This window comes from Lethenteron reissneri, chromosome 19 (assembly GCF_015708825.2).
Source record: "Lethenteron reissneri isolate LAM-NWPU_2019-01 chromosome 19, ASM1570882v1, whole genome shotgun sequence".
In the NCBI taxonomy this organism is placed as follows: Eukaryota; Metazoa; Chordata; class Hyperoartia; order Petromyzontiformes; family Petromyzontidae; genus Lethenteron; species Lethenteron reissneri.
In genome coordinates this window covers 14,673,870-14,692,176 of record NC_083797.1, presented here as the reverse complement: position 1 = coordinate 14,692,176, position 18,307 = coordinate 14,673,870, and the positions used below count along the sequence as shown (strand labels likewise).

General features: G+C 51.4%; 1 protein-coding gene across 2 annotated transcripts in view; it reads left to right on the top strand.

Annotated features, from left to right (window-relative positions):
• Positions 1 to 2,118: 2,118 nt before the first annotated feature.
• The window catches only part of LRPAP1 (LDL receptor related protein associated protein 1), a 33,189-nt gene continuing 17,000 nt past the window's right edge, over positions 2,119 to 18,307 (top strand). The window contains exons 1-4 of one of the 2 annotated variants that reach the window (XM_061554423.1): positions 2,119 to 2,446; positions 12,945 to 13,077; positions 17,336 to 17,463; positions 17,792 to 17,906. In XM_061554423.1, the coding sequence (XP_061410407.1) occupies positions 2,306 to 2,446; positions 12,945 to 13,077; positions 17,336 to 17,463; positions 17,792 to 17,906 (517 nt within the window). In that variant the 5' untranslated portion in view covers positions 2,119 to 2,305. The remainder of the gene's footprint in view (positions 2,447 to 12,944; positions 13,078 to 17,335; positions 17,464 to 17,791; positions 17,907 to 18,307) is intronic. The other variant, XM_061554422.1, reaches the window with a different exon arrangement.

Below are 18,307 nucleotides of genomic sequence, written 5' to 3'. Positions count from 1 at the left end.
TCCAGGTTCAGCAGCAGCGAGCAGCAATCACCAGAGCATCGGCATACATAACATGGTTGAGCAATAGGGAGGCATCCGTTGAGCGCACCCGGGCATCGATCAGCCCCCATTGTATCTGCTCCATATGGTAATTGATCGGGTACAGCCAGTGAAGGCTTCACGAACTACGTGGTCAAAAGATATGTTACATAATGTGGAGCCAGAGGACATCCCTGTCACACCCCAAGGTGTAGAGGGAATGGCTCTGACTGACGGCCACGTAGTTTGACGCGGGGCCGCTCACCATCATGAAGGTCCTTAAAGATCGTGAGCAAAATTTGAGGGACTCCGAAAGCATGAAAAACAACCGAGAAGCCAGGCCTACTGATGGTATCATAGGCCTTGAGCAGGTCAATAAAGCACATACATTCACTCACACACACACGGACCTACAGACGCGCAAAGAAATTGACTTACACTGACTGACATGGAGCCATGCACACAAAGCGACTAACACAGACGCCCATGGACTGACACACACAGACATAGACTGACACACATACAACGACTCACACACACACATAGACTCACACACAGACATACGTGGACTCACACACACATTGACGTAAACACACATGTACTTACACAGACACATATCGACTAAGATGGAATTCCTTTCTAGCTCAGACCCCGCTTGCTTGCCCATCGCCACATATTTAACCTTGTTGTAACAGCTCTCTTGCTGGTTCAGCAGTTCTACTGCTGGATTTTTTTTCCGCCTGAGGACGACCGTTTGTGTTGCGATCGAAGCGTCGCGATACATTATTTTTTGTTTTATTTTATTTTTCTACCTACGTGACTTTACCGAAAAAACCAAAGAGAAATGATGAAATGTGCAGTGAACACCTACGGGCTATCTGCCCAATGGATCGTGACGATGATGACGTTGGCTTTCCTGGATAAATGTTGTCCATACTGTTGCTGTGAAGTTGAGGGTGATGTTTTTGGACGAACGTGTTGAGTTATTTCAGGGCTGCTTCAGGTTGCAGACGTCACGACGTCCCGCACCACCGATTAGCACGTTGGCTACGTGCGGTGCGAAAGAAATTCAAAAACAGCCGCCATTCGCCAACGGCGCCTGTGCCAGGCCAGGTGCACTTTGAGGCCACCTGAGGTGTCGAAAGCTTGCCGACAGGAAGGTCTCGGGACAGACCCAGCAGGTACAGTGGGTTGGCTGACTGATATGACTGGCAGATGCACACCAGCTGTGTCCCCTGTTAAGCCAATTTTCTGCATTTTATCTGCCCGGCGCTCCGCTCGTTGTTGTGAGCGTCGCTCCTCTTGCCCCTCCGTTGTTGTTGGAGGGCGACTGCCTCCAACTGTCCAGTAGCAGCGTCATTCGCGAGCTTCCTCCACAGAGGCCGATCATGACACCGCTGGTACCAGAAAGAAGTTCAACCAATACCAAAACCCGCCACTCGCCGCTGATGGTGACGTCACCACGGCGCCTGTGCCAGGCCAGGTGCACTTTGAGGCCACGTGAGGTGTCGAAGGCTCGCTGACAGGAAGGTATCGGGACAGACCCAGCAGGTGCCATGGGTTGGCTGAGGTGCACCAGATGTACCCTCTACTGTGTCAAACAAAGACAACATCCCTGGCATAGCCTTAACAGACTGTTGGGGCAAGTGCTGTTAGCGAGTAGCACCGATGAAGGCCGGCACGGCACACGAGGGGGTTGGGTGGCCAGCACCACGCCCGGCCGCCTTTGTCTCCCCAGTGGCGACGCTTACACACCGCGCCAGGTACTCATTTGAGGCTGAGTCGACCAGGAAGCCGGGTCGCCAGGTTCGTAACCGCTGCACTACCGTTCCACACGTGTCAATTCACAGACTGACACACACGCGTCCGGCCCATTCATTCTCGCCATGATGTCAGCACATTCCCCTTGACGTCTGCACGCTTCCCATGACGTCATTTGTGCGTGGGTGGGGGGTGAGCGATGACGTCCGCACCCTCCTCCCCACTGACCCGACGCCCACAGAGCAAGGATCGCAACGGGCGATGTCATTGCCCGCGCCGGAGGCGACGGCCATCTTGTTTAGTTCACGGATTGCAGTGGGAGCGGGTGGCCATCTTGTTTAGTTCAAGGCCGCATCCAGCGGTGCGCGACGCGATTCGGCGATTCGGCGATTCACCCATGGGGGGGTCTCGCATCGCAGACGCGGCGCCCAGCTGCACTGTATCGCTCTTGGTGTGAATGCCGCAGCGTGTTCGCGAATTTGTTGTGGATTGAGTCGGCGAGGAAGAGTAGGCAGTCACGCGAGGGATGAGAGCGAGAGACGCGGGGGCGATGCGGTTCGTGGCGATGGCTTTGGTGATGGTGGCGTGCGCAAGTTGCGGGGCAGACGTGAGTCCTGGGGAGTTCCGAGTGGCGAAGATCGAGCAGGCGTGGAACAAAGCGCAACGCGTGAGGAGCTTGCACCACCACCACTCCTCGCCACCGTCACTAGTCACTCCCCACCATCACTCACTCCCCACCATCACTCCTCACCATCACTCCTCACCATCACTCCCCACTTCCCACCATCACTCCTCACCATCACTCCTCACTCCCCACCATCACTCCTCACCATCACTCCCCACTTCCCACCATCACTCCTCACCATCACTCATCACTCCCCACCATCACTCCCCACCATCACGCCTCACTCCCCACCATCACTCCCCACCATCACGCCTCACTCCCCACCATCACTCCCCACTCCCCACCATCACTCCCCACCATCACTCCTCACTCCCCACCATCACTCCCCACCATCACGCCTCACTCCCCACCATCACTCCCCACCATCACTCATCACTCCCCACCATCACTCCCCACCATCACGCCTCACCATCACGCCTCACTCCCCACCATCACTCCCCACTCCCCACCATCACTCCCCACCATCACTCCTCACTCCCCACCATCACTCCCCACCATCACGCCTCACTCCCCACCATCACTCCCCACCATCACTCATCACTCCCCACCATCACTCCCCACCATCACTCCCCACCATCACGCCTCACCATCACGCCTCACTCCCCACCATCACTCCCCACCATCACTCCCCTCCATCACTCCCCACCATCACTCCCCACCATCACTCCCCACCATCACTCCTCACTATCACTCCTCACTCCCCACCATCACTCCCCACCATCAATCCCCAACATCAATCCCCACCATCACTCCTCACTCCCCACCATCACTCCCCACCATCACGCCTCACTCCCCACCATCACTCCCCACCATCACTCCCCACCATCACTCCTCACTCCCCACCATCACTCCCTACCATCACGCCTCACTCCCCACCATCACTCCCCACCATCACTCCCTACTATCACTCCCCACCATCACTCCCCACCATTACTCCCCACCATCACTCCTCACTCCCCACCATCACTCCCCACCATCACGCCTCACTCCCCACCATCACTCCCCAATATCACTCCCCACCATCACTCCTCACTTCCCACCATCACTCCCCACCATCACGCCTCACTCCCCACCATCACTCCCCAATATCACTCCCCAATCCCCACCATCACTCCCCACCATCACTCCCCATCATCACTCCCCACCATCACTCCTCACTCCTCACCATCACTCCCCACCAATACTCCCCACCATCACTCTTCACTCCCCACCATCACTCCCCACCATCACTCCCCACCATCACTCCTCACTCCCCACCATCACTCCCCACCATCACTCCTCACTCCCCACCATCACTCCCCACCATCACTCCTCACTCCCCACCATCACGCCTCATTCCCCACCATCACTCCCCACCATCACTCCCCACCATCACTCCTCACTCCCCACCATCACTTCCCACCATCACTCCCCACCATCACTGCCCACCATCACTCCCCACCATCACGCCTCACTCCCCACCATCACTCCCCACCATCACTCCCCACTATCACTCCCCACCATCACTCCCCACCATCATGCCTCACTCCCCACCATCACTCCCCACCATCACTCTTCACTCCCCACCATCACTCCCCACCATCACTCCCCTCCATCACTCCTCACTCCCCACCATCACTCCTCGCTCCCCACCATCACTACCCACCATCACTGCCCACCATCACTCCCCACCATCACGCCTCACTCCCCACCATCACTCCCCACCATCACTCGCCTCTACCCACCATCACTCCCCACCATCACTCCCCACCATCACTCCCCACCATCACTCCTCACTCCCCACCATCACTCCCCACCATCACTCCCCACCATCACTCCTCACTCCCCACCATCACTCCCCACCATCACTCCCCACTCCCCACCATCACTCCTCACTATCACTCCTCACTCCCCACCATCACTCCCCACCATCACTCCCCACTCCCCACTTTCACTCCTCACTCCCCACCATCACTCCCCACCATCACTCCCCACTCCCCACCATCACTCTCCACCATCACTCCCCACCATCACTCCCCACCATCACTCCCCACCATCACTCCCCACCATCACCCCCCACCATCACTCCCCACCATCACTCCTCACTCCCCACCATCACTCCCCACCATCATGCCTCACTCCCCACCATCACTCCCCACCATCACTCCTCACTCCCCACCATCACTCCCCACCATCACGCCTCACTCCCCACCATCACTCCCCACCATCACTCCCCACTATCACTCCCCACTCCCCATCATTACTCCCCATCATCACTCCTCACTCCCCACCATCACTCCCCACCATCACCCCCCACCATCACTCCCCACCATCACTCCCCACCATCACTCCCCACCATCACTCCCCACCATTACTCCCCACCATTACTCCCAACCATCACTCCTCACTCCCCACCATCACTCCCCACCATCACTCCTCACTCCCCACCATCACTCCCCATTTTCACTCCCCACCATCACTCCTCACTCCCCACCATCACGCCTCACTCCCCACCATCACTCCCCACCATCACGCCTCACTCCCCACCATCACTCCCCACCATCACTCCTCACTCCCCACCATCACTCCCTACCATCACGCCTCACTCCCCACCATCACTCCCCACCATCACTCCCTACTATCACTCCCCACCATCACTCCCCACCATTACTCCCCACCATCACTCCTCACTCCCTACCATCACTCCCCACCATCACGCCTCACTCCCCACCATCACTCCCCACCATCACTCCCCACCATCACTCCTCACTTCCCACCATCACTCCCCACCATCACTCCCCACCATCACGCCTCACTCCCCACCATCACTCCCCAATATCACTCCCCAATATCACTCCCCAATCCCCACCATCACTCCCCACCATCACTCCCCATCATCACTCCCCACCATCACTCCAAACTCCTCACCATCACTCCCCACCAATACTCCCCACCATCACTCTTCACTCCCCACCATCACTCCCCACCATCACTCCCCACCATCACTCCTCACTCCCCACCATCACTCCCCACCATCACTCCTCACTCCCCACCATCACTCCCCACCATCACTCCTCACTCCCCACCATCACGCCTCATTCCCCACCATCACTCCCCACCATCACTCCCCACTCCCCACCATCACTCCCCACCATCACTCCTCACTCCCCACCATCACTCCCCACTATCACTCCCCACCATCACTGCCCACCATCACTCCCCACCATCACTCCCCACTCCCCACCATCACTCCCCACCATCACTCCCCACCATCACTCCCCACCATCATGCCTCACTCCCCACCATCACTCCCCACCATCACTCTTCACTCCCCACCATCACTCCCCACCATCACTCCCCTCCATCACTCCTCACTCCCCACCATCACTCCTCGCTCCCCACCATCACTACCCACCATCACTGCCCACCATCACTCCCCACCATCACGCCTCACTCCCCACCATCACTCCCCACCATCACTCGCCTCTACCCACCATCACTCCCCACCATCACTCCCCACCATCACTCCCCACCATCACTCCCCTCCATCACTCCTCACTCCCCACCATCACTCCCCACCATCACTCCCCACCATCACTCCCCACCATCACTCCTCACTCCCCACCATCACTCCCCACCATCACTCCTCACTTCCCACCATCACTCCCCACCATCACTCCCCATCATCACTCCCCACCATCACTCCTCACTCCTCACCATCACTCCCCACCAATACTCCCCACCATCACTCTTCACTCCCCACCATCACTCCCCACCATCACTCCCCACCATCACTCCCCACCATCACTCCTCACTCCCCACCATCACTCCCCACCATCACTCCTCACTCCCCACCATCACTCCCCACCATCACTCCTCACTCCCCACCATCACGCCTCATTCCCCACCATCACTCCCCACCATCACTCCCCCACTCCCCACCATCACTCCCCACCATCACTCCTCACTCCCCACCATCACTCCCCACCATCACTCCCCACCATCACTGCCCACCATCACTCCCCACCATCACTCCCCACTCCCCACCATCACTCCCCCACCATCACTCCCCACCATCACTCCCCCACCATCATGCCTCACTCCCCACCATCACTCCCCACCATCACTCTTCACTCCCCACCATCACTCCCCACCATCACTCCCCTCCATCACTCCTCACTCCCCACCATCACTCCTCGCTCCCCACCATCACTACCCACCATCACTCCCCACCATCACTCCCCACCATCACGCCTCACTCCCCACCATCACTCCCCACCCTCACTCGCCTCTACCCACCATCACTCCCCACCATCACTCCCCACCATCACTCCCCACCATCACTCCCCTCCATCACTCCTCACTCCCCACCATCACTCCCCACCATCACTCCCCACCATCACTCTTCACTCCCCACCATCACTCCCCACCATCACTCCCCACCATCACTCCTCACTCCCCACCATCACTCCCCACCATCACTCCTCACTCCCCACCATCACTCCCCACCATCACTCCCCACTATCACTCCCCACCATCACTCCCCACCATTACTCCCCACCATCACTCCTCACTCCCCACCATCACTCCCCACCATCACGCCTCACTCCCCACCATCACTCCCCACCATCACTCCCCACCATCACTCCTCACTCCCCACCATCACTCCCCACCATCACTCCCCACCATCACGCCTCACTCCCCGCCATCACTCCCCAATATCACTCCCCAATATCACTCCCCAATCCCCACCATCACTCCCCACCATCACTCCCCACCATCACTCCCCATCATCACTCCCCACCATCACTCCCCATCATCACTCCCCACCATCACTCCTCACTCCTCACCATCACTCCCCACCAATACTCCCCACCATCACTCTTCACTCCCCACCATCACTCCCCCACCATCACTCCCCACCATCACTCCTCACTCCCCACCATCACTCCCCACCATCACTCCTCACTCCCCACCATCACTCCCCACCATCACTCCTCACTCCCCACCATCACGCCTCATTCCCCACCATCACTCCCCACCATCACTCCCCACTCCCCACCATCACTCCCCACCATCACTCCTCACTCCCCACCATCACTCCCCACCATCACTCCCCACCATCACTCCCCACCATCACTCCCCACCATCACTGCCCACCATCACTCCCCACCATCACGCCTCACTCCCCACCATCACTCCCTACCATCACTCCCCACCATCCCTCCCCACTCCCCACCATCATTCCCCACCATCACTCCCCACCATCACGCCTCACTCCCCACCATCACTCCCCACCATCATGCCTCACTCCCCACCATCACTCCCCACCATCACTCTTCACTCCCCACCATCACTCCCCACCATCACTCCCCTCCATCACTCCTCACTCCCCACCATCACTCCTCGCTCCCCACCATCACTACCCACCATCACTGCCCACCATCACTCCCCACCATCACGCCTCACTCCCCACCATCACTCCCCACCATCACTCGCCTCTACCCACCATCACTCCCCACCATCACTCCCCACCATCACTCCCCTCCATCACTCCTCACTCCCCACCATCACTTCCCACCATCACTCCCCACCATCACTCCCCACCATCACTCCTCACTCCCCACCATCACTCCCCACCATCACTTCCCACCATCACTCCCCACTCCCCACCATCACTCCTCACTATCACTCCTCACTCCCCACCATCACTCCCCACCATCACTCCCCACTCCCCACTTTCACTCCTCACTCCCCACCATCACTCCCCACCATCATTCCCCACTCCCCACCATCACTCCCCACCATCACTCCCCACCCTCACTCCCCACCATCACCCCCCACCATCACTCCCCACCATCACTCCTCACTCCCCACCATCACTCCCCACCATCATGCCTCACTCCCCACCATCACTCCCCACCATCACTCCCCACTATCACTCCCCACTATCACTCCCCACTCCCCATCATTACTCCCCATCATCACTCCTCACTCCCCACCATCACTCCCCACCATCACTCCCCACCATCACTCCCCACCATTACTCCCCACCATTACTCCCCACCATTACTGCCAACCATCACTCCTCACTCCCCACCATCACTCCCCACCATCACTCCCCACCATCACTCCTCACTCCCCACCATCACTCCCCATTTTCACTCCCCACTCCCCACCATCACTCCTCACTCCCCACCATCACGCCTCACTCCCCACCATCACTCCCCACCATCACTCCCCACTATCACTCCCCACCATCACTCCCCACCATCACTCCTCACTATCACGTCTCACTCCCCACCATCACTCCCCACCATCACTCCTCACTCCCCACCATCACTCCTCACTCCCCACCATCACTCCCCACCATCACTCTTCACTCCCCACCATCACTCCCCACCATCACTCCCCTCCATCACTCCACACTCCCCACCATCACTCCCCACCATCACTGCCCACCATCACTCCCCACCATCACGCCTCACTCCCCACCATCACTCCCCACCATCACTCCTCACTCCCCACCATCACTCCTCACTCCCCACCATCACTCCTCACTCCCCACCATCACTCCCCACCATCACTCTTCACTCCCCACCATCACTCCCCACCATCACTGCCCACCATCACTCCCCACCATCACGCCTCACTCCCCACCATCACTCCCCACCATCACTCCTCACTCCCCACCATCACTCCTCACTCCCCACCATCACTCCCCACCATCACTCCTCACTCGCCACAATCACTCCCCACTATCACTCCTCACTCCCCACCATCACTCCTCACTCCCCACCATCACTCCCCACCATCACTCTCCACCATCACTCCCCACCATCACTCCCCACCATCACGCCTCACTCCCCACCATCACTCCCCACCATCACTCCCCACCATCACTCCTCACTCCCCACCATCACTCCCCACCATCACTCCCCACCATCACTCCCCACCATCACTCCCCACCATCACTCCCCACCATCACGCCTCACTCCCCACCCATCACTCTTCACGATCACTCCCCACCATCACTCCCCACCATCACTGCTTAACATCACTCACCACCGACATTTCCTCACTCCCCACCAAACGCTCCCCCATCCTCACTCCTTCCCACCACTCACCCACCCACCATAACGCCTCACCACCATAATTCCTTACTCCCTACTCAACCCCAACTTTCACTCCTCACCAACATCACTCCTCACCAACATCATACCCCACAGGGGCAGTAAGCACCATCGACTACTGACCACCATCCCACCTCACACAGGCACTCTCCTTCATCGGGTAGACCATCATCCAGCAGTGGATTGGCAAAGGGTTGTCTCTACAGTACCAGTGTGGTCCAAATGTCTTGTGACCGCCCAAATAATTGACCCGGAATAGTTTTTTCCTTTGCGTATTAATTCATGTTTTCAAACTCATTGGTATACAACAATACTACGTTTGAACATCGGGGTCACATGACATCTGGATCACCCTGGTGTGCTCTCTTTCTACTCGCTTCGATTAACACTTAATGGGGAAGTCAACAGTGCTTGTCACATGCAGAGAATTGCCCCAGCCATAGGAATGTGGAATGTCCAATACTGGTTTCAGGGCTTTAAACGGGATATGTGTACCCTCAGTGTTTATTTGAGCGGGACATCACTAGGGGCATTACGATGACTAAGGATTTGCGGGGTCAAACGTTCCGCTTTGTGTCGCATTAATCAGAGCCCCATCTGGCCTCGCGTTTGTGTCACGGCGCTTCTGATGTCTTTGTATGAGGTCTGAAATGGATTTGTGTTGAACCAGGACCCATGTCGAAGAGAGAACGTCCTTGCCAATAAACATCTGGCAGATCACCAAGCGCGCATGACTGCTGATGAGACACTTGAATGTCGAAACAGGTCCCGTGTTTGCCTGTGTTGGTCCGACGCTGCTGAAACTGCACTCTCCGAAGGCCGTGTGGCTGATGGCACGTGTAGAAAAGAGTTTAATATTTATTTTCTAACCCCAGGATTTGGGAATGAGGCGAATTTTCTGCTCATTTAAGATGTTTTATTTAGACTGGAGGAATCCGATGAAGTATGAAGCTCTTTTCCAAAGATGTTCAATTCGAGTGACGACTTTTCGCGGAGTGTCCTGGATTGTGATGTTTGGTCAAAACCACTGAGGTTGCATCTGGTTAATTATACAATTAACCCCTTTATTGTGGTTGCAGATTAACTCTGCTTGTAAAAAAGTAACACATCTAACATTCATTCCTATCATTCCCCATTACCACGTGCAATGGTTCACGTATTACCTTATAACTCGTGACCTATGACTACGCTTTAAAACCAACGGAACTTCACCCTCATTCTACATGTTAGTTTTACATACATTGTTATATCCCCACTTCCATATCGGAAATTATAGCCCAACTTACATATGCGAAATGTATTTACGTAATATTGATTTATGTTTGTGTGGTGTATCGACTTTGTTTTTGTTATAGAGTATCTGGGACAACGGCGGTTGTCCTATGGATAGATTCGCCTCCACCATAGGATTGTGGAATTTCCATCACTTGAATGGCTAAGGGATATAATCAGTAGATGAGCAGCGCCTCAATGCTTATTTTAGTAGGACATACCCTCGACGTTTTAAAATGAGGTGGATTGGTGGTGAGGTGGTTCGCTTGTAAATAAATGAGCACTGTATCTTAATTATTAATTATAGTTATATATTAATTACATCAGAACCCTTGAGTGGCAACATTCAACTGGACCAGTGCTGGATACAACTTTTTGTTTTTGCATATGATGACAGCAAAGATGTTCAGGAGCTAGATGCTTCATGAAAGAGCATTTTGTGGTTTTGCTATTCACTCTCTATTAACAGAGGAGCTCGGCATTTTCTCCAGGATATGGTCCATAGTTTGAACGGCATTGCCACAGTCGGACCACTGTGGCTTGTCTTTAATGTCTCCCTGTGTCTCTGTATCTCTTTGGATCTAATAGGTGTACTCTGTGGTCCATAAGTTGGGTTGCATGGTGACAATCGCACCACTGTGTCTTGTCTTTAATGTATCTTTGTGTCTCTGGATTTGTTTGAGTCTGTATGTATCTCTGAATCTATATGGGTTTACGGTATGGTCCAAAGGTTGGGTTGCATGGCTTGTTTTATTTTAATAAAAAAATATAATAAATTGGCGCAGCCTCTGGGCCACCTAGAGCTGCATCACACACACAAAAGGTGGCGCTCGAGACGTAGCTACGTGCACCGCTGCACCCTATTTATTATTTAACTTTTTACCTTTGAAAGCCACCGCTATGTCCGAAGATGCTTTTTTCAGGAGGGTCTTGCATTGGGTTATTTGACCAATACCAATTATATCCTGCACCTCCGATGAGCGCGGTTGGCTGCGTACAGTGCAGAAGAAGTTCAACATACATTCAGTACATCCTTTGTTTGTATCTTTGGGAAGAAACCAGAGAACCCAGCGGAAACCCATGCAGATCAGGGGCAGATAATACAGCAAGGTGCCCGAAAAAGTGTTGGCACTGTGCGCGCCACCCTGCACCGTAGCCCAGCCTCTTGCAGTCTTTCCTTCCGTGTTTGTGTTAATAGGTTTTTTTAGGCAAGTACGGTTTCAAAAACACATAGACACGTGATCAAAAAGTATTCCTCAGCCTTGTATGTTATGAAAAAAACCCATCAGCAATTCCTGAAGAACTGAATTGTGGTCCTCTTGTCATATGTAAACATCCATTTGAGCAAATGTGATGGAATACCAGGCAGCATCGAGACAGATAACTGTAGACTGGTTTTATCCTCATTAGGACTCATCAGCACAGTATAGTCACTAATGCTGGCTGCTGTAAAGTTTGCAAGAGATGACCAAAGACAAAAGGACCACAATGCATTTCTTCAATCCATCCAGCACCTGCATATAAACTGACCTCATCACTCCATCTACTCCACTAGAAAACTCTCGGATGCTTTACATTCCTAGGCTGCCACTCGATTATTATTTGTGATAATCGTTTTTTATTCTGTCTCGCAATTTTTTTTGCTGACATTGTTTGCCCCAGAAAACTAAGCATATGTTTGTGAGTGGAGTGATAGTGTTGTGGTTAGTGTGGTGGGCTTGATAGGTACTCGCTAACAGTACTTGCCCCAAAAGTTTATGGAGGGGATATTTGCCTTTGTTTATTTTTGGAGCAGTAGTGTAGTGATTAGTGCACTGTGCCATAAACCTGGCAAGACGAATTCAATTCCCGCTCATGGCCAACACCAATGACAAATTACCTGAACTGTCTTGGGGCTCCTCTAGGTCGACTCAGCCTCAAATTAGTACCTGGTGAAATGTTTAAGCATCGCTACTTGGGAGACAAAGGCGGTTGTGTGTAGTTCTGGCCACCCACCCCCTCGTGTACCGTTGCGGCCTTCATAGGTTCTCACTAACAGCACTTGCCCCAACAGTCTGTTAAGACTATACTGGGGATCTTTGTCTTTGGGGCAACAGATACAGCTATCGGCAGTGCAGCTGTCGGACCTGCACGGAGAGCTGCGTATGCTGGAGCGGCAGGAGCTCTCGGTGAAGCGGGACGGCCACGTGGAGGAGCAGCAGACAGAGCAGCTCAACCGCAACCTTTTGGGTACGAGAGTCACAGAGCCGTAAGGCCACTCGCTCTGCTTGGGCAAGCCTAGAAAGCAATCAGCGCCCAATTGACCAACAAAATCAATACGCAGACAAAATGCCTCCTTCGCATATTTGCATCGGTTCCATTTTCTCCATAGTATGTGATCCATATTTTATCGCAAGTCATCGGCACTGATTGAAAACTTTCTTCTTTAGGCATTAGTTTTTAATTGCTGATGTGAACAATTCGCCTCCTTCACATAGCTGTCTCTCCATATATTCCCTGAGCCACATAGCCTTCTGGGAGGGCATGTTTTTTGTAGCATTGGTGCAATATAAGCAAATTCTGGATCAGCTTTGACATTCATTTATTAATTAGCAGTCAGGCTTGCGTGAACCAATACTGGTGAACTGCCAAATCTTGTAGAAAAGGGCCCTCTTTGAAAGATTGGGTCCTCGTTTGATGCGAAATAATATAATACGTGACACAAATTATAGCGTTGTAGAGAACACAAGTATCAAAATAAATAAGAAGACATTACGCCTCCTTCATATACGTCTCTCCACATAAAATATATATTTGTCTGAACTACATATAAAAAACTTATCTTTTTGGCAGTTCTCTTGTCGATTACAGTTGGCTCTTGATTAGACATGGGTGGATTATCCGGGTTTTTGGATTAACTGGGCTCAAAAATAATAAATATATTTACACAAGTGCAACACTGGTTTTTTATATTGCTCAGTCTTTGATGTCAGTCACTGCCCATGGGACATTAAACACATCGGCAAATAAACGGATTACTTTAAGAAGCAATAAAAGTGTAGAGGAGTAGTGTGATGATGTCATGTCATGAGCGCTGTAAAGAGACACCTTCGAAAACAGGGGCGGTCCGAGTGAAGGGAAGGAGCTGCCCAAGGGGTACTTAAAGGGGACCCCGTAACAAAGGCGTGGTCGTTGTGGGAGCCCGGAGTGTGGATCAGCTGAAGGAGGTCTCTCCCGCTCGTGACCGGACGGTCTTGGCTGAACCCCCGTCCGGGGTCGACAAGTGGGAGAGCCCAAGGGATAGCCTACGTTTCGACGAGTAGAGCTTGGGGGTCCACGGGAAGGACCGAGTATAGCGAACACCTACCCCTGGTGTGAGCCGAGTGTTTAAACCGTGTTAATAAACGGCGAAAGCCCTTACAAGAAGTTCCGTCTCCGTGTGGTTCTGCGACGCAACAAAAGCAGTCATTGCAATCTACATTTTCGCCCCCATTCTACGTTTGGTAATCGATAAATACATTTTATAGCTACTGCAGTTACATTATCTGCATCTTATTTGGGTCATCTTAACTCCCTCTATTGCCACGAAGAAAAATCACTGAGTGTTGCTTGCGGTGTTTTTTGTGATGGCTTTGCTCAACGTTACCTGCGTGATAAGTCGATCTTTGCCGATCGGTCACTGCACTGACCTTTGTTGCTCGCCACTCGGTGATTTCTCCGCTTTTTTTATTCAGTTTGTCCATGTTAACAACTATTTATTTTTCATTATAAAAGGTTTTTGGTTTAGATTGTTTTTACAATAGAAAATAAAAATAAAAAAATCAATAATAGGATAACATATTTTATCAAGGGCTGTTGTATCAACATAGGCTAAACTTATTTGGCATCGATTTCTGCAGACCCTAGAGAGGGCACAGTTTTTACTTGCCATCATTTTGCGACCAATGCAGTAGAACCGATTTAGCACTTTTGGAGTTGATCAGTTTCGTGAAATCACGTTGTGAATAGTTTTACACAGTCACAGCTACAGGGTGTCTAGACTTTCTGCCCTCTCTGGGCCCACGCACCACTCGCTCACTCACTGTCAACCCTCAGCACTTTTGACGCACGTGCATTTGACATTCATCCTCGTCTGTTACCTGTCGGTACTATAATCACCCTATAATATGTTTAATGTTTCTGTAATTGAATTCTATAATTGTACTTTGATGAATTTATAAATGATCTGTCCTAGCCGATTTGTGTTGCAGGGGATTGAATATTTATCTTTCGTTTAACATGTATTTATGGTTGTGCAATATTTTCGATCGCTCTCTTGTGATAGTTATTTTTGTTCTGATTTATATTTCTTCATTGCTGTTATTTACTTTATTGTTGCTATTCTAATGTTAGTGATCCAGGTCACGCTTGCAAATGAGACTCATCCCAGCCTCTTTAGTTCCACCTGTTCAAACAAAAGAAACTTGAACACGCAGTCACTGCCCGCCACCAAGCACACACCCAACATATTTTTTTCCAAATAAAAAACCCCACCATAAAAACGCTCTGTAACATGAATTAAAATGTCAAGGGAAAAAGATGTCAAGAAAATACTTAACCTCCTTTTTTGTTTATTAATCCAAATCATTACACAATGTGCAGGGAGATCTGTTCTTGGCCCCATTCTCTTGTCAGCGTATGTGTCTCATGCGTCTCCAGTAGCCAGGCTCAAGAGTGTCAGTGTAAACGTGCATCAGTACGCTGATGATACCCAGCTCCACATCTCCTTTGAAAACTTCTGATACGGACATAATAACATTGCTGTCAGAATGTGCATCAGCTCCACAACACTGGCTGATGCTAAACTACCTGCAAATCAACCCCTCAAACTCTGAGGCCATGATCCTTGCACCTCATCATTGTGGTGGGTAGTTGCATAACACCACAGCAATCTCAAGTTGCTGGGTATTACACTCAACAAAGATCTCGCCTTTGAATCAGATATCAGTGAGTTAATCCGGATTTGCACTTAACACACCCAACCTCGACGTCACATCAGAAATTGCAAAGATAAGGGTGTCACAAATACTTTCGTGTATAGTCTTGGTGCCACATGCCTTTACTTTTGTAACTCGCCTCAGCAAACGTCTCCAGTGTCTCCAAAACACCCTCCTCGCCAGAGTCCTTTGCCCGGCCCCATCTCTTTTGAGCTCCTCAAACCTTTTGAAAGAGCTCCACTGGTCACCAGTGCATAAGAGAGTTGAGTTCAAGGTCGCAGCAAAGACAGCCGGTCAACCAACCTACCTAAGTGATACCAATCGCCCATATGCACCTTTACGACACCTACGCTCATCTGATATGAACCTGCTGTGTACAAAATGTACTTTACTTATGACAATGGAAATGGAGGTTTCCATCGGGAACAGTCTGCCCACTGAAGTCCACTCAGCTGTGACAATCGGTTCTTTTAAGACCGGAATGAATACATTCATTTTCTTTTTTGTTTGGTTTAACTTAGTTAAATATTTCTCAAATTCTTGCTGAATATGGCGTGTTACCAATCTTGGACTGATTAATCGACAGCAAAACCTGTGGTGTTTTAGGAATGAAATGGTAGTTCTGCAGAGCACAGGGAGAAAACTACTAGGATAGACGATCGGTTTCAACAACCAGAGTCTGTCATGCACTGTGGGTACAACTACCTGTGGGGAGTGGTAGTGTCGTGGTTAGCGCGCTGCGCTATGAACCCAGTGACCCAAGTTTGATTTCCACTCACGGCCAACAACAGTAAAGGTTATTTGAATTGCTTTTGGGCCTCCCCGAGGTCGACTTAACCGGGTGTGGTGAGTAAACATCGCCACTGTGGAGACAAAGGCAGCCAGGGCGTGGTCCTGGCCACCCACTCGCTCATGTGCTGTTGTACCGGCCTTCATAGGTGCTCGCTAACAGCACCTGCCCCAACAGCCTGTTAAGGCTATATGGGGGATTTTTGTCTTTGGTAAGCAACCACTGCCTTCTGATTAAGTGGAATATTTTTTTAAACAGCTGCGGTTGTTTATGCAGAATTTCAATATTTATATATTGTTTACAGGTGACTAAAAACAGCTAATTTTTTTGCTTTGATTTCATTTTGGTGCCACTTGCTAATGATCTGGTTTTTATTCTTTGCCATTTGTTGCCTTTTAGCAATCTCTTACTTTTTTACATTATGGTAAATATTGTGAAAGCTTATCTTTCTTATTCTTGGTTCTTTTCTACGTGACTTTACTGAAAGAACCAAGAATATGAATTCCTGCAGTCACGAAAGATTTAAATCAAAACTTTCTTGATTAATAATTTCATACTTTTGGGTTAGATTGTGTGCATATAATGCCAACTTTCAGCTTTACCCCCTTGCCACCTGACAAAGCCAATCAAAAATCAAGTTGCCACGTGGGCATATGTATTTTTTCTTGTGGTGTTAATGAATTGACTGGCTTTTAATCAATTAAAATGGGTGGCATGTCTACACTCATGCTGTGTAACGTAGCTGTGTTGGCACGCTACGGCCTGGATGGAGGAAAGAAGGAGAACTTCGGGCTTAATTCCAACCGGCTGATGGAGTTTGGAGACAGCAAGCCGTTCAGAGACCCAAAACTCAACAAGATGTGGGAGAAGGTGAGTGCATTGGTGGACGGCGAGTGAGATTGGTTTTGCCCTCGGAATGTGGAGTTTTCCACCATTAGTTCAATCCATTCACCACAAACTGACTTCGTTGCTGCATCTCCTCAATGGATGTCCTCGTCCGTTTTGGGCATGTTAATCACATCACGCCACCTATTTGGTTTGCGAAAGCCAACGTGTTAAATTGTTTAATTCTGTCGATAAATGCTAACTGTGAGTGAACTCTTGAATGGGATAAAAAAAAAATTGGTGAAAATTCCTCCGCGTAATCATACACACCTGTTACATTTAGGGCATTACGTTTGTATGTGGCACCCACTAGGCACGTGCCTCTGGGAGGTTTGAAAATGCCGGCGACTTGCAGCGCTTAGAGCGAGATTTCCATCTCCATGATGAGCGAATACAAGAGTACGAGGCGATGGTCATCCAATCGACAGGTACGTACACACCCATGTACAGAGCATGACAATTACATACTCGACATATTGTCGCCATGGTCAATCCACTGCTGGATGAAGGCCTCCAAAAATCGCCACCTCTCGCGATCCTGCGATGTAATAATCCATCCAGCACCTGCACACGAGCTGATTCCATCGCTCCATCTCCTCAGTAGATGGGCCATTGGATGCCTCAATTCCTTGGTTGCGTTATTATTTTTGATAGGCGTCCATTGTCTCTTGTTAGCATGTCCTGCGGAGGCCCCACTCGCCTCTATTAATAATGTATTTGTTGACCTGCAATAGCCTGTCTTCTCCATGTGAACGCAAGATGAAAAGTTTGTGCAGTATTTTTAAGGAGGTTATTTATGTGTTGCTGTGCGAGGCAGGACTGCTAAATC